The sequence below is a fragment of the Acipenser ruthenus genome, chromosome 9, assembly GCF_902713425.1.
Source record: "Acipenser ruthenus chromosome 9, fAciRut3.2 maternal haplotype, whole genome shotgun sequence".
NCBI lineage: Eukaryota > Metazoa > Chordata > Actinopteri > Acipenseriformes > Acipenseridae > Acipenser > Acipenser ruthenus.
In genome coordinates, this window is record NC_081197.1 from 38118531 (window position 1) to 38140913 (window position 22383).

General features: G+C 35.8%; 2 protein-coding genes across 2 annotated transcripts; one reads left to right on the forward strand and one right to left on the reverse strand.

Moving 5' to 3' along the window:
• The first annotated feature begins 4538 nt into the window (after window positions 1-4538).
• On the forward strand, window positions 4539-12437 carry LOC117405154 (Na(+)/H(+) exchange regulatory cofactor NHE-RF3-like). The gene is made up of 9 exons (XM_059029944.1): window positions 4539-4630; window positions 5743-5954; window positions 6509-6737; window positions 6944-7080; window positions 7538-7733; window positions 8195-8391; window positions 9271-9513; window positions 9768-10187; window positions 10928-12437. The coding sequence occupies exons 2-9, from the start codon at window positions 5745-5747 to the stop codon at window positions 10976-10978; spliced, it is 1683 nt and encodes a 560-aa protein (XP_058885927.1). The 5' UTR covers window positions 4539-4630; window positions 5743-5744; the 3' UTR covers window positions 10979-12437.
• A 52-nt stretch (window positions 12438-12489) lies between these two features.
• On the reverse strand, window positions 12490-22028 carry LOC117405384 (Golgi pH regulator-like). The gene is made up of 14 exons (XM_034008399.3): window positions 21822-22028; window positions 21116-21175; window positions 20438-20541; window positions 19682-19788; window positions 19208-19309; window positions 18896-19016; window positions 18193-18273; window positions 16761-16870; window positions 16064-16152; window positions 15468-15560; window positions 14641-14736; window positions 14016-14105; window positions 13693-13758; window positions 12490-13226 (listed from the first exon to the last, which is right to left on the reverse strand). Exons 1-14 carry the CDS (start codon window positions 21861-21863, stop codon window positions 13020-13022), a joined length of 1368 nt encoding a protein of 455 aa, XP_033864290.1. The 5' UTR covers window positions 21864-22028; the 3' UTR covers window positions 12490-13019.
• Window positions 22029-22383: the final 355 nt, after the last annotated feature.

Consider the following 22383-nt stretch of genomic DNA (forward strand, 5'->3'; position numbering starts at 1 on the left):
AGCAATTTTGAAACGCAGAAAAAACGAATTGAGTGATGTGTCAACTGCTGATGTTGTATCTGTGTTTGAAGTGCTGGTGGCTTGCAGTGTGCCAGTTGATTTGATGTATTCTAAATGAATACATCACTTGGATCTGTACCAGTCTAGGCTGGTGGTGGGGTGGTGTGCGCAGTGGAAGAAGGAATTTTAATCCATGAGGATGTGATTTTAACAAATATTTAATGTACAACACTGTTTTGTATTGTTGAATTGTTTAATTTATGATTTTTCTGATAAAGATTTATATATATATATATATATATATATATATATATATATATATATATATATATATATATATATATATATATATATAATGTTGTAACCCAATGGCACCCAATAATGTAAACAGAAGTTATTTTATCAGCAATTAACAACAGGTGCTAACATGCTGGAAGAGTGCATATAAATCCCAAGGAGACAAGTGAAAGTGATGTGAGGTTCTAAATCTTGTCCAGGTGTGTACCTGTAAAACAAGAATGGGATATAAAACATGTAACACATTGGTTCCTGTTTTACATAATTGAGTACATTTGATAGTTTTCATCAAAGAGCCCTTACCATGTGTGTGTTTGGTTTTTTTTTGGTTTTTTTACTCAAACATGTCAAATGTACTACCCTCGGCTCTCTGTAGATGACTGCATTGAGCACTGTGGTTTTTGACAAACCAGTTACTCATTGTAAAAATATGATATTGCAATATTCAAAACCATTAAATACATGTAATGGGCAAAATAGTAAGTACCTAGCAATAATATTTTAATTGTAATGTGCCCTATAAATAATAACATCACCCAGTAATTTGGATTACCCTCCATTGTGTTTCTCCTTTATTTCTATGTACTTGTTTTTTACATTAGTATACTGCAGTCAAGTTTTAATAGGGAGGTCTTATATTCCGTCAGTTGTAAAAGAAACACAAAGGAACAAAAAATTAAGTAGGTTAGGTCTGCCTTGATCAGTCCCCAGCTGCTGGTGTTTGAAACTTCCAGAACCTTCCCTGTGAAAAATAATATATTGTACCCTACTCGGGCGATACAAATCTTATTTGAATTGTAAATGGATTAGAATATATATATATATATATATATATATATATATATATATATATATATATATATATATATATATATATATATATATATATATATAAATTCCATAAATGTATGCAAGAGAGGGAGAGAGAGCCATTTAAAAAAAAAAAAAACATTTATTTTTTATATATATAAATGGCTCTCTCTCCCTCTCTCGGAATTTAGTCTGATGTGTATTGTTCATTACATTTTGTTTTGAATGTTAGACATGAAGTCTTGGACTGAACGGCTAATTTTCGTGTGACTTGGGGATATACATGGGGATTTCACTTTAATTACAGAAAAAAATAGTTAATTTTTAACAAACTATAAAAACAGCTTGTTCTCTTACTCTCAAAGGTTAGATCTAACCTCGAATACAGCAAAGTATGTACAAACCACTGAAAACAAACCATAAATCACCCTGTTATACAGCACAGAAAATTATAGTCTGTTGATCTAAGAGCAAATGTTAGGAAATATACATTCTTTCTGCTGAACATAGTTTATAGGAATACCAGCTACTTCAGGGTTTGTCATAACATTTTAGCCCAGGTTTAAGAACCAGTAATGAGGAAGTAAATGTTAGAGACAGTATGATCACATTGAGCTCAATACAGAAGTAAAGCTGTGCCATTTTAAAATGAATGCATCTGAAACTACAAGCATCAAAAAATACACCAGTATATTAATCAAGAGCAGATGTTTTATTCATGTATTAACATTTAACAAAGGAATCAGTAGATGTACTGTATTACTGAAGTTACTTCAGCACCTTTCTGAATCATTGTCATACTGTAATTATTCATGACCAAATAAAGGGATAAGACTTCAGAAAAAAAATGTATTACATATAAACCTTTGAAAACAGATTTGAAAAATACAGTTCTTGCGAATACTTGTTAAGTTTGAAGCCGTTGAGTAAGCAATCCGTTAAAGAAGGGTAAACCTACTGTACAAAGACTTGAGAAAAGGCTGAGTAGGCTATGCTGCGTGTGAAAAAAGTGTCTTATCTTGGCCGTGTTGGCTGAGTAAGCGTGGACCTGAGCCATAAGAAACCTCAACTTCTATAAATGTTTAATCCAACTTACTTTGGACAGTCAGTGTTATAAAGTGCCCCATGGCTGTTTTCAAGTCGGGGGTTTTTGCATTACACTGGTAAGTTCCACTGTCCGATACAGTCAGGTTGTTGATTTGAACAGACACAAGCCTACGTTTAGTGTTCTCATCAGTATCGTCCATTTCAGATACCATGATGAGGTGTTTAGGGTGATCTTGAAGCTTGATGCATTGATTGATTATCTCAATTTTACACCACAATACCTCAGGAATATTAGTGTGATTATTAGATTTGTATTTTACAGTACAGTTCAGGACCAGAGACCGCATTTCTTCAACTGAAATATTGGATGACGGGTAAATTACTTGAAGGTCTCCTGCAAACAAGCACAAGCAGGAAACATCTTCAGTACATTTAGATATGTTTCCAAAAGTTGTGCATTTGTCAATTCAATTAATTGAATAATATAATGTATTAGTTTTGGTAACTTTTCTCATACAGTACAGTTAGCAGCAAAGAACTATAGAACTATGTTTTTCTTACCTTTTAAATTTGCTACGCACAGGAATACCACCACTGCAATCAAGAGTTTTTTCGTTCCAGTGCCTGAGGCCATGCTAAGATATTCACAATACAGGCTGAATAGGAAAAATCTGCCGTTGAATAGCAGTATACAAGTAAACCAAATTGCTTTAAGCTCTTTTTCCTACCAGAGCCCTTAGTTTGACTGACCTTTGCAGCCAGTTCTATTCACACAAGCTTTGCCTCAAACTTTTATTAGCCATTCGCTTCCTCTCAGACCGTTTTGGTTCTGTTATGGTCATGGTGTGAAAGAAGGTGTGGTTTATCAGGTCTTGAAATCTCTCACCTCCAGTACCAGCAACGACAACAGCAATGACAAAAAAAAATGTTATGTACAAGTAGAAGTTTGTAATGTGTACAAATATCGAGATGACACTAAAAATGGAAGTGGACCAATTATTTAAAGCAGTTGTCATAGTAATAATGAATATACCTTTTTTTCCCCCCTAATTTCTTTTCCAAGTCTTCAGGATGAGCAAATAAATAGAATAAGCTACTTGGTTATCATCTGCCAACCATGTGACAGTGTGACCTTTCAGTCCTCCTTGTCCAATTACTATATAGACAGGGCGAGTACTGTAGGTGGGACCTGTCAAGTTGAAAGGCCATTTTGTTCCATAAGTTGAATGGAATGAGGAAACATGCTCAATCAAAGGCAGATTTACAGAAAATGCTAATAACTCAATATTGGATCAGAAACCAGAACCACTCAAAATAATTGCAAAAATACAATGACATTTGACGATATTAAGAACAGGATACAATTGATATTGCCTGTATAAACTCAAACATCCTGAAATCTAAACAAAATCTGTGTTGTTGTGATACTAGTAAAATGTGCTCATGTAGCTGTGTGATGAGCTCTTTAACAAGTGTCAATAGCAGTAGGACTGGATAAGGTTACTTCATGCAGAACATGTTTTTTTCCACTAAACAGAAAAGTAAAGCAATGCTTTATAGAGAAAGGTGCGTCACAGGACTGGTTAATTGCAAGCTGTATTAGCAGTGCTTTGAGTGTGCGGTCTAAACAAAAGGTTATTTGTGGGCTGAAGGTAGTGGTTGACATTACTTAAAGATAGATAATTTAAAAAAAGATCAGGGCTCGTCTTTTTTGAAAAGTAAATCTGATAAAGTATTATTGTGGAAAACAATATTTATAGAGGTTTTTACTGCCCTGTAACATAAATTCTGATAAGATATTAACCTGTACACAATGAACCTTGCTCAGCTGAGTTGTAGTTAAAGTGATTCAGCAAGCAGTCTGATTGTGTGTACAGTTACTGTGTTCCACTTTTCACAGCTGGTACGCTGGATGTATCAGCAGAATGTACTGTATATGTGTCGTATGTTTCATGGCTGTAGAGAGTTATAATGTGGTGGTAGCAGTTTGTTTTGGACAATCTCCTTGCCCCTCTGGAGAGACAGAAATACAAACTTGACAAGGATCTAATAGGTATGAGATCCTCGCCAGGCCAGCAGGATGGACACTGTTACCTTGGCGATATATACTGATACTGATATTACTAATTTAATTTTAAGAATAATGCCCAATAGGACCAATTATATCGGACACCATTCAATATTAACCCTACTGTATCTGCTTAAATTCACCAAATCATACAATCCCTATTTTTAGAATATCAGCTCCTTTTAAAATGCTCTTTTTGATAATGACTTCTAGCTGACACGTTAACTCATTGACCCTACCTAAAAAGGAAAGTCTCTTTTGAGTGATCAAAGATATATCCCACAGGGTCCAGTTAAATCGTTAAACCTTTAAACCAACCTTTGGTCTCTCAAAGTCCAGAAGTGGACCGATAGCAGCTCAAGAAAGGCAGTCGAAGACTCCTTTTCATCAGCACCTCCCAGGAGACAAGTGAGTGTTTTGCTTTCTTTTATATAAATGCATCCTAATATAATGTAATGTAAAAAGAATGGCAGCATTATGTGTCAGGTTTATATGTTTTTAGCGTCATTTATAAACAATTTCCTGATACGTAGGACAAAGTAGTAACTGAAATCTAAGTAACAAGTGATATGCCAGCAATAATTCAGATTGTTTTACGGAGTGAAACTGTTTTTTTTTTTTTTTATACATATTTAGTTAGTACATTTTACATTCAAAGTTGCAGCTATCAGTACAGATTAATTGCCTTGAAGTATTTTTTTTTTTTAACAGTTTATGTAGTTTGAAAACAAAGAGAATGTTAGTGTGTTATACTAGTAGAACAGCTAACTCTGTTAATATTTAATTATAGACAAAGAACAAATATAAACATTATCACAGCATCAGGACTAAATTCACTTTATTTATAGTAGAGCAGAGGTCCTCAGAAAAAAATGAGTTTCATAACACCATTCTTCATGATATTTACACCCTCTACATTCAGTTAATAATGAACAAGAGATTCCCTGACTGATTCCCTGAATGTCAGGTGTCAGCAAATTTCTTAACTTCAGACTTCAGAAGTTTAAAAGTTACAGACCTTTAGCCTATTCTGAAGAAACTCATAAATGTGTTTGTGGTTTTTTTTTTGTTTTTTTTTAGCAATGTCGTAGATCAGCTAACATTAGCCTAATATAAGCTTTTGCTTGTATCTCATTTCAGTGCTTTTTTTGCTACTCTGTGGTTACATTGCAAGCCCAGTGTGGTGATGACAGATATTGTGTGACTTCCTGTTTACAGATATTAATGTTAATTAATTTATGTTTCCTCACTCATATCTGTAAGGTGACTAACGCACATTTTAGAGCGGATTCTTTACAGCATCAAAAAATCATTGCTGAGTTATCTGAGTTTTTACAAAAGGATCTCTCAGCTACTACCCCCAAAAATGCGTCAGCTGCCCCCTGAAAACTGAAACACTTGAAAAATGTTCGTAGTAAATGCTTGGTGTACAAAGTGTGTGTGTGTCAAGAACAAAGCAAAGTAGTATCCTGGCCACAAAGAAAATCCTTAGTTACCCAATCTCTGTTTACCTTTAACAGAGATGGCCTCTTCTGTTCACCCCCGTGTCTTGAAACTGACCAAGCAAGACGGCCAGAGCTATGGCTTCTTCCTGCGGATCGAAATGGGAAAGGAGGGACACCTGGTGCGCAATGTGGAGAAGGGGGGTCCTGCAGAGCAGGCTGGGATGAAGGATGGTGACCGTGTCCTGACAGTGAATGGGGTCTTTGTGGACAAAGAGGAGCACACCAGGGTAAGCCTTTCCTAGCAGCCATGTTTATAAGGGTAATACCCATTCAAGTAATATTTAAAAACTAATAAGAACAAATATATACAGTAGGCACTTGAGTCCTGAAAATAACCTATATCTATTACCCTCGGCTATTTGTATTCTTTTGTAACAGTAACAAGTGTTTTTTTCAGTCCGTAATTGTGCTAGTTTGATGACCATTGAAAGTATATATTTATATGGGGCAAAATGAGAATCTATACCTATACCATAAGTCTATAGCCATACCTCTTAAATATGTATTCATCATAGAGGTACACTTGCATTACCGAAACTTGACTATGGATCAGGGTGCATAACAACTGGAAATTGTAAATGGGGTATTCTGTGCCAAAATCAAGAAATGATGCCCGTGACGTCCTCTGATTTCAATCGAACTCATTTCAGTGATAGTGACATGTGCAGTAGTGTATATTAGTCCCATTGCCCACAATTTAGCTTTCATTTTATGGCCAGATATAGTAAGCAGATTTTAAACTGCAACACAGTCTTCATTAATGTATTTTCTTGAACTGAAGGTGGTGGAGTTGGTTAAAGAGAGTGGACTGTCTGTCACCTTTCAAGTCCTGGATGAGGAGTCCTATGAGATGGCAAAGGAAAAAGGGATCAGCCTGTCTGAAGAGGGGCAAGCAAGGCCAACACAACAGCCAGTGATGAATGGAGTGGCAGGTGCAACACCAAAGCCCAAACTGTGCTACCTGGTTAAGGGGGAAAAAGGATATGGATTCTCACTAACATCTACACGGGGTAAGCTTCTGTAGCACAGTGTAGCATCTTAACTTAATGCCTTTGATTTTACCATGTCTCTATGTTACTTTTTAATGCACCAGTTGATGGCCTAACAGATTTATTTATTAACAGGTTTCTTTTCTGTTGCCTTGATATTCTTCCCCTAATATAGATGTACTTCCATTTCTTAATACTAAGTTTTGTGTTCCCTTCCGTGTCTCAAGGTGTTCAAGGGATGTTCTTGTCTGAGGTGCACCCGTCTGGGGTTGCAGCAAAGGCAGGTGTTCAAAACAACGACCGGCTTATTGAAGTTAATGGTGATAACGTTGAGAGCTCCAATCATGAACAGATTGTAGATAAGGTAACTAGGAGGAATTGTTTACCCTTTTCTGTAGTGGAACTTCACAACAGGTATCACCCTTGTTCTTAGAAGTGATCATGGTCACTGTGTTTATAAAGCATTAGCATGTCGCTGAATGTACAGGACTGCAATGTGTTTGGAAGCGGGTTAATGCTTGATAAATGCAGTTCAGTGCCTCTCTGTTTTTTTCACTTCATTCTTAAAAATGTAATCCTGAGATAGTTCACTGGTATTTATAAACTGTCTGCTTTATTTTTTTTTTTAAAGTGATAGTCTCTGCACAAACTATGGTACCCAGTTGTCCAAAACTCACATTCCTGTAGATGTCACAAACCAGCCAGTAGTGTTTAATTAAAACATCCTCTGTGAACACTCTGTCAAAAGCCATCAGGTTACCTGTTTAGTTGTTTAGTAACTACACTGTATCTTCTTAATCTTTACAACATGTGCTTATCAGGTGAAGGCCTCTGGCAACAGCGTTGTGTTTCTGGTTGTGGACGGGGAGGCTGACAGGTACTACAAGAACAAACAGATAAAGCTGGCTGGAGGGATGGCCACCGTGAAGCACCTTCCACATAAACCCCGCATAGCGGAGCTCACTAAGGGCCCCGATGGCTATGGTTTCTACCTGAGGCAACAGCATGCTAAGCTAGGTCTGTAATTCTAAGATTACATCATTTTTGAGAAAATATGCAGTTATTATTTCTTGATAGTAGCGTACACAAGGAAACCAAGGGGAAACATTTTCAGGAAATATTTTAAGCAACACATGACCATGCCCTCTACATATATCAAAAATTGAAGAAAGCATTTAATTTTGCATTGGGTGGTGTCTCTGTGAAAATATACCAAATAGACAGGGTCTGTTTGCATGCACATATCTAGGAACAAGGGACAAGGAAACACTTATTTCTCATGCTATTGTCTTTTTGCATTTTGTTCTGTTCTGTAGCTTCCCTTTCTTGTGCTATTTATTTCAAGGGATTATTTCAAATAGCTAGTCATTTATATATATATATATATATATATATATATATATATATATATATATATATATATATATATATATATATATATATATATAAAAATGACTAGCTATTTGTTCTTTCTCTAGGTCATTTTATTAAGGACATAGATGCCGGCAGTCCAGCAGATAAAGCTGGACTGAAGGACATGGACAGGCTGGTGGCTGTGAATGGGGACCCTGTAGATTCCTTGGAGCATAAACAAGTTGTGGAGAAGATCAGGCAGTGTGGCAAAAAGTGTACTTTACTGGTTGTGGATGGAGAAACTGACCAAATGTATAAGATGGTACACAGTGATTTCCCTATTTATTAATTATCAGACAACTAAGATTTTATTCCAGGAATAAAAGCATTGTAGCTTAAATCTTATCTCACAAGCAAGAACCCAGGTAGTTTGGACTGAACTTGCTAAAATTCTAATGGTCAAAGCCTATAATGACAAAAGTTGTAAGAGTATAATTCTGGTAAATCAAACATACATTAAAACAATATGCCTGGCTTAACATTGATAGTGAAGATGTGGTGTTTAACAAGATAGAGGTATGGAGTATGAGCAGATCTTTTATTATTCCTTAGTAACTTGATAGTAATCAAAATCCTCATGTGCCAAGAAACAGTTAGGCGATTTACAAGGTTAATGTAATACATGCACAATGAGTGTCTGCATATTCCAGAGCAGGGGCTGGCCCTTCTACTCCTGGTCTGTTCCAACCCCCTGTTATAAATGGTCTATTTGAACCAAATGAAACCTCCATCCAGGCCCTGAAGGTTGATGATCCGATTTTACTTGTTAAATCTGGAGTGGAATGGCCCACCAGCACTGTGATTGGCCACCACTGTTGTACACACTGGTGGGTGGAAACAACACTACTCAAGGATATAATAAACTGATCCAAAACATTTTAACAATGATGTTGAAACATTTTGTCATTGAATTCATAGTTTCTTTGTATTTTTCAAGACCAAGATTCAGAAGCAAAAAAAGGCCAGTTCTGCATGACCATGATATTTTAATTGGTTCATATTTCTTCTCCAATCTTCAAGCCTTTGTTTAAAATGTTATACAAACAATAGGTATTTATAACTGGGCAAGGAATAAACCAAATCCATCACAATAAATGGAGAATCGGTTCCAGTCAGCCTCTGTACTCCTTGTGTTCAACAGGCATGCGTATCTCCATTGCTGTACTGGGATGAGGTCATGGATTCTCACAGTGAAGCTGCAGAACCAGCCCCAGCCACCTTCAGTCAGGACAGCAGTGAGCACAAACCCAGACCAGCTGCTTCCACCCCCAGTCAGGAGAGCAGCGAACACAAACCCAGACTCTGCCTGCTGGAGAAGACATCAGGTGGCTTCGGTTTCCATCTCAATGCAATCCAAGGACTGCCTGGCCAGTTTGTTAAGGAGGTAAAAGAGTCTTCTAAAAGTATATTCACTAAAAACAAGTTAAACGTCGGACATAAACTAAACAGAACATATGCTAAATAGTTTAGATTGGAGGAGCATTTATTTTATGTGGTAATATCAATCATGATATTTCGCAGAAGCCTAACTGTTGATATTTAAGGATATTCAATGCTACTTTACACTTTTTGTTGTACTTATTCATATTTTCATTGTTTTTCTGCACTGATATAATTTTAACTCATAAAATCTTACAGGTGGCTAGTGGAAGTCCTGCAGACAAAGCTGGCTTGGTAGATGATAACATTGTAATTGAGGTGAATGGAGATAATGTAGAGAACAAATCGTACGAGGAGGTGGTAGAGATGATCAAGAAGAGTGGCAACAGGCTTGAAATGTTAGTAATCGAGGAGGCGGCCTACGACTACTTCAAAGATAAGAACATACCCATCACCACAGCTCTCATAGGAACATCAAAGACAAACAAACCAGCCACTCCCCCTGTCAAGGCAAAGGAACCCAAAAAACAGGAAGACCACCCAGCACCTGCCCCAGTCACAGCCAAAGCTCCATCTCCATCTCCACCCCCCTCTCCAACCCTAGCTGCAAACCTAACTCCACCCCCCTCTCCAGCTGCAGCCCCATCTCAAGATAGTCCTAAGGAGACGAGGAAGAGAGTAAGCATTCCTTAATTCATTACACTGTCCTTCACAAATTGTTTACAATAGCACATCACACACACATATATATACTGTATATATATATATATATATATATATATATATATATATATATATATATATATATATATATGTGTGTATATAATTTGACAAAGTAAAACTGCAGTGTACCAAAATGAGCACAAATCAAAAGGAAAAAGGAAATGTAGGGATACAATAATGTGAATAATTGATGCAAAAATAAAATATATCAGGATGTTTCGGACTTCAAGTCCTTCAGCTGGATGAAAAAAGCAGTGCTGTAGCATGTGAGTGTACTTTTCACTAACCATTACCTCATGATGCTTTGTAAAGTATGTTGCTGAATTAAATAAGGCTTGATATTCATGAAAGAGCATTTTTCGGTTACTTTACAAAAAGGCTGGGAACAGTATTGTGAATATTGGTCTTTAAATAAGTAAAACAGCCTTACAAAAGCATTTAACTCATGAGTTAAATAGGTCCCTATATTTCTCTGAATTCTTTGAATAGTCACATAGATCCCTTTCTGAAAGCACAGGTTACACTTAGAATAGATACATTTATCACATACTTACCAGTACCTTATTAATAACAGGTTCTACTTTTGGGCATTTAGTAAAGGTGTACTAATTAGTTTGTGTTCGTTCATTGATAAAGAAGTGTCAGTGTAGTAGATGTTACCTGATAGTTAACAAATCTATCTTTCTTCCATACAGTCAGTCTCATCTTCATCCTCAGCATCAGAAGGGGATGATGAAAGGTTCTGAAGAGGTACACTATCTGTTGAAAAGCCCAGCTAACTTCAGTAGAGCAGTACATTTTTAACAACAGCAGGATTTGTTAAGAAGAGCATGGACTTTGAAAAACCTTGATTTGGGCCAAAGAGGACATTCACCAAAACACAACCATTGGTGTTTCACAGAATTTCCAAGTGCATTATTCTAAAACTCTAAAGTTTATAAATGCTCCTCAGCTACACAGTACATATAAAATACTGGTATATCAAGATACTCAATCTTAGACATTTTAAAATCAGAATACATAAGCACAGTATACTGCTGGATTAATTTACTGCCTGCTTGTGATTTACCACTTAGTCCTTGCTTTCTCAGTATATTAGATTAGAATTGCATAATTGTGCTTCACCTTTTCTCTACAAATCTGTTTATGCCTTTTACAATAATACAAACCTTGTATCAGTAGTTATAGTATAACCCAGTTTTCTTTAATAGTTGATGTTTTCTCTCAACTTATTCCCCACTGTATCCATTTACTGAACTTACTCATTTTCTTCTACATGTACAGTGCTTCGTGGTAATGCAGAACCATTTGCTTTCACTTAAATTTACTGCAAAACTATACATCTGTTTGTATTTACAATTTTACTGCCAACACAAATTTTGTCGACTTTACTCAAACACTCGTGTTCATTTTAATGTTTTTTTGTTGTCATTTTAGTCGAATATTCTAGATGTAGCCAATAGAATTTAAATATACTGAACTGAAAAAAAAGGAAACATTTTATGCAAAGTATCATTTTTAATATTTACATCTCTCCAGGGCACTCTGCATGGTGGTAGGTACAATATTTCAGCATTCGACATGCACTACACATGTGGGTGAACATAATAGGGCATTGGATATGTAAATCTAATTATGATAAATGATTGTCATCATGACCAGAGTGTTCTGTTTGGTCCCATAGCCTCAACAAAAAAAAGGAACAAGTCATAGCCAGCAATATAAGCTTGCTGAAAAGCAGAGTGTGTACTTACTGTATGCCTCTGAGGCGACGATAAGCAATGAAGCTACACTGAAGCAGCCACGCCTATTCAGCAAAATGGGGTGTGAGTCTGTATTTTTTAGCCTACGATTCAGGAAAGGTTGTATCTGTTGTTGAATATCTGAAGCTCTGTGCACCAACATGCATGGCATTCCTCATGATTATTATTATTTATTAATAATAACAATAATAATAATAATTCATTTTGCTAAAAATCATTACAGTCGCATTATAAATTACATAAAGTACTTTAAACTACCTTTGCACATAAAGTGTACGTGGAATAACCAGCTGCATGATTTCTTTCTGAAGTTATAGATGAATATGATTGTTGTGAATGTTTAAAGTACTGGATGCATTTTAAACAGTGTTAACTTTTTCAAACACTCAAAAATGTTATTTGTGGTGCTTAAAAAAAAATAAAAAAATACTACGGTACCAAACCCTCATTCTCTAGTTTCGTACACCAATAGAAATACAAAACACGGGGAGGGGTTTTTACAGAATGAGGTAGATACCATTAATGTCTTTAATGTCAATCTATGCAAAATCACTTTAAAATACTGGTAAATAAAAGTAAAGAACAAACAAACATAACATACTGACCGGTTGCAAAAAAGCATTGTATGCATTTTGATTTGTGTCAATCAATAACCTTCTGGTAATCATTTAAAAAGAGGCCACAGGTATCTTTCACGTTTCTCTGATCCATTATCTGTTAATTACACTGAAAACATAAAATACCATTCAGCCAATTACGATTCACTCCCCTTGACAATATGGAGATACATTCTTTCAAAATCCCCAGTGTAATGACGAATATTGATTTAAATACAAGTCCCAAAAAGTGATAAAATAAACGAATTCCTGATTCAGGAACAGCTCATTCATTCTTAAACAACTTGAAGAGGCATGTTTGTCGAGACACAACTCTTGCTTGGTAACATACTGTATATATTGGTATGAAACTATATAGTAAGCCACAGTCTCTGCATGCTATCTTTGTCACAAATATCCCCACTGGATCACAAAGTCATGTGTTTCTCAGGTGCTTGCTTGTGGGCTAGGTAGAGGAATAAGATACTGGAGAGTGCGCTGACCAGGAATATGACATCAAACCAGCGGTGATAGAAACTGAACTGCAGCTCCCCAAGCACCTCAGTAACAATAGTCCTATACTCCAGAGGCATGCTCATTCTCATCAGCAGAACAGAAGAAACAAAATACATCCCCTGCAGCAGAAAAGAGCAGGACAAAAATCAAACAAAGCGTACCATACGCTTACATCACACATAATTGACTTACAGGTCACTGGCCAAACTAACTGTTCTTGTTTAGCAAAACTATGCAATATTATATACGAATGGCCCTTGTGTTTTTTTTTAATCATATTACCAGCAAGTTGCAACTAATGATATTATTATCTTCTATAGTCATATTGTTGATTTTTTTCTTAATGTAAAAGTTTACTGGATTACTCTCATTTGTTACATTTTCAAGTTAGAATAGAATTGTATTACTTTACCACATGTTATTAAAAGGTATTTAAGCTATAATGATTTAAAAAATCCTGTTAGACTTTGGGAATAAAAAAAGATGAACGACAAGAAGTTACTTCTCTGTCCTTTCAATAAAAAAAGAAAAAAAAATTATATATATATATATATATATAAGCAAAAAAGCTCACAGCTCACTCACCATAATTTGTGCAAGAACAAGTACGATGACATTAGATGATTTGCTGCTTGAGATGGCATAGAAGAACTGAAGAGAAAACACAACAATATTACATTGAATGAAGAAATAGGAGTCTGTATAACAAATCAAAAAAGCCAACACCATTTAAACAAACACAATGAACTAGGGTTACAGTGTGAAAACAGCACTACATTGTATTGTATTACTAAGCCTGTTAGACTGCTAAGAAACTGTTATTAGACTTGTAAGGGCAAATACAAAATTGCTATCTGATTGGGTTTTTCAGCACATTTGATTATACTAATATGCAAAAGCACACCTACCTTAGTGAGTGTTATTAACAAGCCTCTAATTGATGTAACAATAATGATTCCAACTAGAATAAAAGAGATATGTTGGGACCAGAATTTTACCTAAAATCAAGGAGGAAAAAAAAAAAGTACAGATCATAGAGAAAAAAAAAACCTTCATATATTCACAGGCTATTTAAATATACAATATTTCCAAAGATAATTTGTACCCGAGTTTAATCCACCACAGGTTTTATTATATGGATTTTGGACACACCTGATTGCCTAACCTAGACATGTTGGCTAATAAGACCCATAGTTAAGCTGAATTAATCAAACTTGTATTATTATTATTATTATTATTATTATTATTAAAAACTTGCAGCCGCTGTATTAAAAACTAAAAATAAATATGTATGAGCGCTTCCCCCACAGTATATAATCATCACCAGTGATATGTATGTCCAGCCAGGTATAATAATAGCCCCTGGTTTTCAATCAGGCACACAAGGTGCATTGACATGGTGGTTTTGTGATGCAGAGAACAATCAGCTGGAAACACTATTAATAAGACGACCATAACTGTCACAGATACTCATTTTATCCACTGGTATCAGACCACATTCCCACCCACATAGCTCAAAGTATGTTTGCTTACATCAAACTGTATGCCTAGGTAGTTGACAGTGATCTCTATTCCACGCGTTACTGGGTCTGTCTTTCCAACACGATCAAACACAATGTTAATAGTGGCCTGTAAACAGAAACAATACATGGTTACTTTTCATTCATACAATAATTGACAAAGTTCCCAAATGGGTAATAACCAATGCTTAAAGACTAGCATTCTCTCTTTTTTTAACAAGCATTTTGATCATTTTTCAGACTTGTTTTTATTATTATTTTTATTTGCAACTACACTAGATTTTTGGGGTGGGGGGAGATCTTAATACTGCACAGGGCATAAGACTACAGTGTTGAGACAGTCTGGACACCTAAATAAACTACTGAAAGATGATAAGGGTCTTGCAAGAAAGTTGTTATTGTTATAACACATTAACACTGTGTAACTAAATTGTACAGCAAAAGGTTTTTAACTTATTAGAAGGATAGTAATGTTTGAATGCCATTACTTACATTCCGGAAAAGCAAATTACTACAAAGACATGTGTAGTGCACTGCAGCACCACAATCTTACTGTTAGTAATTTAAATCATGGGTAGGATTTACAGTAATAAAGGGCAATCACTAGAGGAAAATAGAGCCCTCTCGCTATTGCGCTACGTGACTTACATAAACTGTGAAACATTGTAAAGGGTAAATTAGTGAAGGGCCCTTATACAGTCAAATGTAGTGCATGTGCAATTTACTGTCAACACAGACTAACATGGATTAACCACATTTGTGACTTATCTAATTGTGAAATATTGAGTGAGCACAGCTTAAATATTTCAAGAACCAAAAAAATAGCTAAAACAAAATTACCATAAAGATCTTCCAGACGCAGTAGATGGAGAAGAAGTAACCAAGAAAGTTGAAGTATTTTCCTTGAAACGTTTTGGAATATTCTATTCTTTCCTGGTAGAAAAGTAAAAAAGAAATGAGTAGCTTGTCTGACATTGGAAAAACATACTTTAAAACAAATCTAAAGAAACTGTTAGCATTCTGGAGCTCTGGCACGTTCAGAGTTAACAATAAGACAAGATTCAGAGGACTTCTGAACCCTTGCTTTCATGTGCCTTGTTAATAAAAACTAGCTTATGAATATACAGTAGTAAGAAAACCTGTCGCCAGCCCACAAGTAAAACCAGGGCAATTCAATGCCAAAATGAAAAAAAAAAAAAAAACATTTGTTGGAAAACAGGATAAAGAGCTGAAATAAATCAATCCCCACATTGATGGTACACACACTAAATTATGGTTTTAATAAAAGTGGTCTCTAAATATTTATTACAATACAAATTTGACATGCATCTATAACCACCTTGGAGAAACTCCATACTGCACCAGTACTAAAGGTAATTACTGTTGTGGGTCACACTTCTGCTGTAAGTGCTGTTGAGTACTGTACTGTACTGTACCTTGGTGGCATGGAGGTCCACTGTTTCTAAGAAAAGCTGTCGATTCAACTCCTCCAGAGCATCCACCTCCTGCTGAATCAGAGAGAGGTCTGGGTATGAAGTCAAGGAAAGAAATACATTTGGATGGGATGACAGAAGCCTCCAATGATTCTTATAGGGAAAGGTGGATAATAGTCAGGAGGGTGCAGGACGAGCACTCTGGTTTGAAAGCTACCAGGGAAACACATTTTTATTGCTAGGCCTAATAGATCTAGCCAATAGCAACCAATAGCAACATAAGCCTATTTATGGCACTGTGTGGTATATGACAATAAAAGTACTTAGTTCTAGCATAGTTCTGTACATTAACAGCTGTGTTGAGATCATACTACCACACTTTGCTATGTATGCTGCTAAAAAAAAAAAAAAAAAAAAAAAGAAATCAGCTCTGTGACCAGAAAATACTGATCTACTGGTTAAAGCTTTTTATCTCAGAAACTATCATTTTCTCTGTTGTGTGGCTACTTTGTGACATCCTGTTTGTGCAAACATGAAACCTGAATAACAAAAATACTGAAACATGTATGTCCGTACACATTTCATTTTCTGTTCAGTATCAGCAACTTGCTTAAAATGTCCTTAGCAGGTTTCATTACAGTAATGTTTGTAAATAAATAAAATACATACAAAGGGATAAGTAATAAATACAAAAGGATACTCTCACTGCCGGGGGGTGAAGACGTGACGCTCTTTATCATCCCCCAGAAACCTGTCTGTTTGTTTTGGTCGTCACCACGCTGGTACATCATTCTTCTTGTCATTGCGATCCTAGGTGAAGACACAATTGGTGTTACATGTAGATAACAATTGCAGAAACAGGCCGGGGCGATCCTCCGCAGGGCTGGGCTGGCAGGGCACCAGACAACAGTTTGACAAAAACTATGAACAACATAAGTTATAAATAAATTACAGTGTCTTTGTGGGGACAAAAAGCACAAAGCAGCTATGATTTATTTATTCACTTTGATAATTGATACAGAAATGTCTAGGAGATCCCCCTGGCTCTGTGATAATTGGATAATGTTTTTATGTACTCTTGTTATTAATGCGCATGTATTTGTTCCGATTTTACCTTGTCATCTCTCTTTATTCTCTGTGTACTGGGTATTTCTTAAACAATCACAAATGTACAGCAAGTTGAAAAGCAATTCTCAACAAAATATTTGTGAATCCTATGGTTATTTACAGCATGTAGGTTTGTGCTTTATTATGTGTATGTTAAGTAATTGTAATAATACAGTGCTTACTGTGGATATTTTTTTAAAGATCACTCCATTGAGAAAAAGGGAAATGGCTCCTGATTTTGTACCCAGGTACCAGTGACATTGAATATTAGGACCTAAAAAATATATATTTCTAAACTAGATTGTCAGGCTATATAGTTTTTTTATGGTTCCTTTTTTATATGGTGGATTTTTCCATTTCAACCGCAAGTTTGAAAATATGGCAAACTCACTGCTATTTTACTTTATACTTTATTCTTATAATTTCATAACATTTCTGTGTTTGAATTGACTTTTAAAAAGGCTATGAATCAAACACTGCTGTGCACTGTAACATACCCAAAACTTCAGCACCAAACCTACAAACCACAGATGAACATAAAATGGTGCTTGATTCATATTTTTAAAAAAAAGGCATGTGCTGTAAATTCAGTCTTCTACAGAACATGAATTACAGACCACATCCTGCTGCAAGAGGCAAGTGCTACTGAAAAAATAAAAACTGCAGCAGCAGAGAAATTCCAGTCTGAAAGTAAAAGTGAAGCCTTCCTACTTTGGGCTATGCATCTTTACAACAGAAATCATTTACACATGCTCTACTCTGATACTAAAAAACTTGTACTAAAGAAAGTCCAACCATCCTCTAGACGTAAAAGTATATCACAGTAGTGCACCAGCGGTGCAGTGCAACAAGGTGTCAGGTTTCCTTCAAATCTCTTTCTCTATCGTGTTCTCTGAGTCTACAATGAAGAAAAGCTGGACAAGAGACCAGTACATCCCTACCTGTCTCTAGTTCAGATTTAAGCAGACACAGCACGCATATCTCTCCAGTTAAAAGCAGACACATATTCCTCTGGGTTCTCTTACCTCTTTTTTTTGCTGACAATCATGTCCATTGTCTGAAGCAGCCTCCTCTCCAGCGCAAGTATGTCACTGTCTGTTACGTTCCTAGAAGAGTTTGCAATGCAGCTGAACGTCTTTTAAATCTTAATCAGCGTTAAATGTTCCATTTAGGAGAATATAATACCATACAAAAAAAAGCTGAGGAAAAAGTCAGGTTCTAAACTGGAACTCTTGATTACCGGCATACAATTAAATATGTATCTACATTATATTTTGGGGGATTGGAACATTTCAGTGAAGTAAAACTTGAAGAATATTTATTCAGATGATGCTTATAAATGGCGACAAGCACCTGGGTTTTCACGATTATTTCCAATAACACTATACAATATATTTTTTCTTCTGTTGGAAACATTTCGAATAATCTCATTCTATTGAAATCATCTTGAAAAGTTCAACCGATTTGTCAATCTTTTTTCCCCAAAAGCTTTAACTTCTATAGTTAAAAAAAGCACACTCAAAATAGTATGGTTTTGCAACTGAAGAAGACAACTGAAATACGCTTGCATGTATTTATGAAAATATAAAACCAAAATTATGTCATGGTAATAATTTCCACTGTCTGCTGTCATGCATTAAAAAATACTATGTGAAACCAGTAATTTATAAACCAGGAACATTTCTAAGGATGATCCATATCATTTTGCAGGGGTGAGCAGTGACATACCTTAAAAAATACGACATATAGGTATAAGGGCAATTCACTGCACCAAAACCAGAAAGCAGAGCCATTAGTGTCACCCCGATAACTCCAACACGGCTGATCAGCTGTTCAATAGACAGGATTCCTAAGAGACATTAAAAAAGCAGACACTGCTATATTTATACCTTTAAAGACCCTGTTCCCTTCTGAGGTTATGTGACTTGGTCAGATCTACATACTGTACGTCACATGATATGTAAAAACATTTTTGCCTCCATAGACAGCAGATCCAGTATCTCTGTCCACAAGTATCACATTTTCAACAATGTTACTCACCATGCTTTGGACTAAGAATGGGAAATGGATCTCCAAGCTTCCAGAAGAAATACATGAAGGTAAACCAGACCACACAAGCAAACAGCAGCCTTTGTCGCTGTACTAAACTCAATAAGACAAGAAGAAATGAAAGTAATCAATGCAAGAACTTGCAGGTTATCAGCCTAGTCCTTTAAAAATAATTGTGTAAAAAGCCATCAGTTTTTTTTTTCACTATTGGTTGGCTTTCAAAAATCTGTATTGCTTTCTTGTACTGTAAGGGAAAAGGGGGATGAACAAACTGAATATTAGCATAAAAATGTTATGTTTCGTAACAGTAAATGAAAATAGCTCAAGAGGACGTTTATTAACTGGTAAGAAACTTTCAAAGATCTTTCAAATGCAATAACTGTCATGTCCTCTAAATTAGCTATCATTTATTTTATCTAAATAAATCGGAATAACGCCTGAAATTAAATGTTATATAAAACTCACGTAATCGGATGTTGCTGACCACAAAATATCCAATGTAGAAAGGCACTACAAAGATGAGGACAAGCAGAATGACATAAAGGTTCACTTTCCAGTGGAAATACCTAGAACTGAAAAAGAATAATACATTAATAATCATGTGTATGTAATGTAAGGTCATATCTGGTATTTATGTGAAATGTCTCAGCATGCAGGCTTCCACTATATCTCAGGGTATATACATGCTCAGTGGGAGACAATAAGCTACTGTAGTGATGGCGGCAGCAAACAGTTTACATCGTGTTAAGTGAAGGAATTGATTAAGCATGGAGACTTGCAGCAACCTCATAAAGGCTGGAGGGCCCAGGTTAGGGAACAGTGGCATGTAGGCCTCAATGGACAGCATGGGCCATATTTTCAAAGCGTTTCCTCCATTCTTTATGTGTTGATGTTACAAAATAAAAAATAAAAATAAAACTTTAAAAGTGTTTTAGAGAACTTGACAAATATAACTTAGCAGTTTGGTTCTAGTTTTGTAAAATTAATAGGTGAAGACTGGAGTAAAGGCTTTGAAAATAGGGCTCCGTGCGGAAGCATACACACATACTGTCTGTATTGCACTTTTCTCACTACAAATATAGCCATGAGAAAAAAAATATATATATACCACTAAGAAGTAAGTAAATAAATACATCACTTTAAGTCCACTTGTGACAAATGTGTGAGGGGCTCAATCATTATGTAACATCACACATCAAACACAGCAATGCAGTTACTCACGTGCTACTTAAAACTCCCAGTATCTCAAAGATAATAAGTTCAAACATGGTACAGGAGAATGCAAAGGTCACAGAGAAGACAACTTGCACTATATACTGTCGAACCTGTGGGAAAGAAATGACACCCTTAATGGCACGTAGTGCAGTTACTGTAATACCAAGCAGATTACTGTAAAAAAAATAATAATATTCATTTTATGGAAACAGTTCTATGGAAATCAGTGTGGAGTGTGGAGTAGTGGTTAGGGCTCTGGACCCTTGACCGGAGGGTTGGGGGTTCAATCCCAGATGAGGGACACTGCTGCTGTACCCTTGAGCAAGGTACTTTACCTAGATTGCTCCAGTAAAAACCCAACTGTATAAATGGGTAATTGTATGTAAAAATAATGTGGTATCTTGTAACAATTGTAAGTCGCCCTGGATAAGGGTGTCTCCTAAGAAAGAAATAATAATAATAATAATAAAAAAAAAAATCAATACATAAATCTCTTTTTTGATGAACACGTGAATAAAATGCCTTTCTAGTAACCAAAGCAACATTTTGTGTGTGTTTGTGAATAGGCCTAAATCTCATGCTCTGGTGTGATTAACAAGCCTTTAAATATCTGCCATGTAAACTATTGTGTGAGGGCGAGCAGTTTGAAATCATTGGAGTTTTGAGTGCGTTCTGCACTTTTACCTCATAATCTTTGAATAACCGCCGCATAAAGAACAGCCACCCAAAACCAAAAAACAGCACCTGTGAAAGACGAGACATTTTTTTCCACCTGAAAATCTTAACAAGACAAAAGTTTTCAAGTGACTAGCAAACTATAACAAAGGTCCCAGAGACCTAACTGGTTTGAGACTGTCAGTGTAGTTTTTTTGTTTTGTTTTGTTTTTTTTACAAGTTTCAGAAAACACTTTGTTTTCAATTACTACCTGTAGTGCAGTAGATGCACATTTATGGGCAAACCGAATCCTGAGTAATTCAAGGCAATTCCAAACAGCAATTCTCCAGCTATTGTATTTTACATAACGTGTATCTTGGCAGAGAACTGTGTTTCTTTTCACGATGACATTTTCCACGAAGGTGGTATTTTCCACATGTGCATTTAATATCAACTGTAACACAAATGGATATTCAGGAAGACATGTCTTTGCAAATGCGTTGACGCATTTCATACCTTTTTAAATATTACAGCTTTCAATATTTCCAATAATTGGCACTTCAAAGCACATATTGCATACATAACTGTTAATTGATTCCAACGTAAATTCTTTAACTTGCTTTACATTAAATAACGTACCACAGGGGGTATTACAGTAATATCTAGATTCGCGTACACTTTTTTCACTTATTTTTTGCTGTGTTACCTTGTACCGTTGTTTATTATTAGTATTACCTGGGAGGTGAACATAATTACAGAATCAACAAGAAATGACATCTTGATGTGTGCACGACGAGTGGTGGAAGGGTTGTTTTTTTTATCTACAGCAACTACGCTTCTGTTGTTATTTTTGTTAGTGAATGAAAACTCGTTCAATTAAACAACACAACCAATGGCATTGGCAATGCGTCATTCCTAACCCGGATCTGGAAGTTGTGTCGCAGAGTGATGTAAAAACCACAGACTTTCTAGATGCCTGCTATAGTAACTGATTTGCCTTGAAGTGCTTGTGTCTCTGTTCTGCCACCTAGCGGAACTTAGGAAAATAGTGTAGGCAGGCAACAGATTTTTCATTTGCAACACAATCAAGTCACTTGACTTCACATTTTAATGAATTCATGTTAAGCACAGTAAGAAAAAAAAAAAAAAAAATCTACGTCCGTCACACTTTGCCCTTGGTAAGTAGACCCCCTGCATCTGCGTATTACTATTAAGTCAGATCCATGACGATCAGAACATCAAGTGGGTGAGACGGAAAATAAAAAAAGCGATTTTAAAATACTTTTTTATTTTTCTT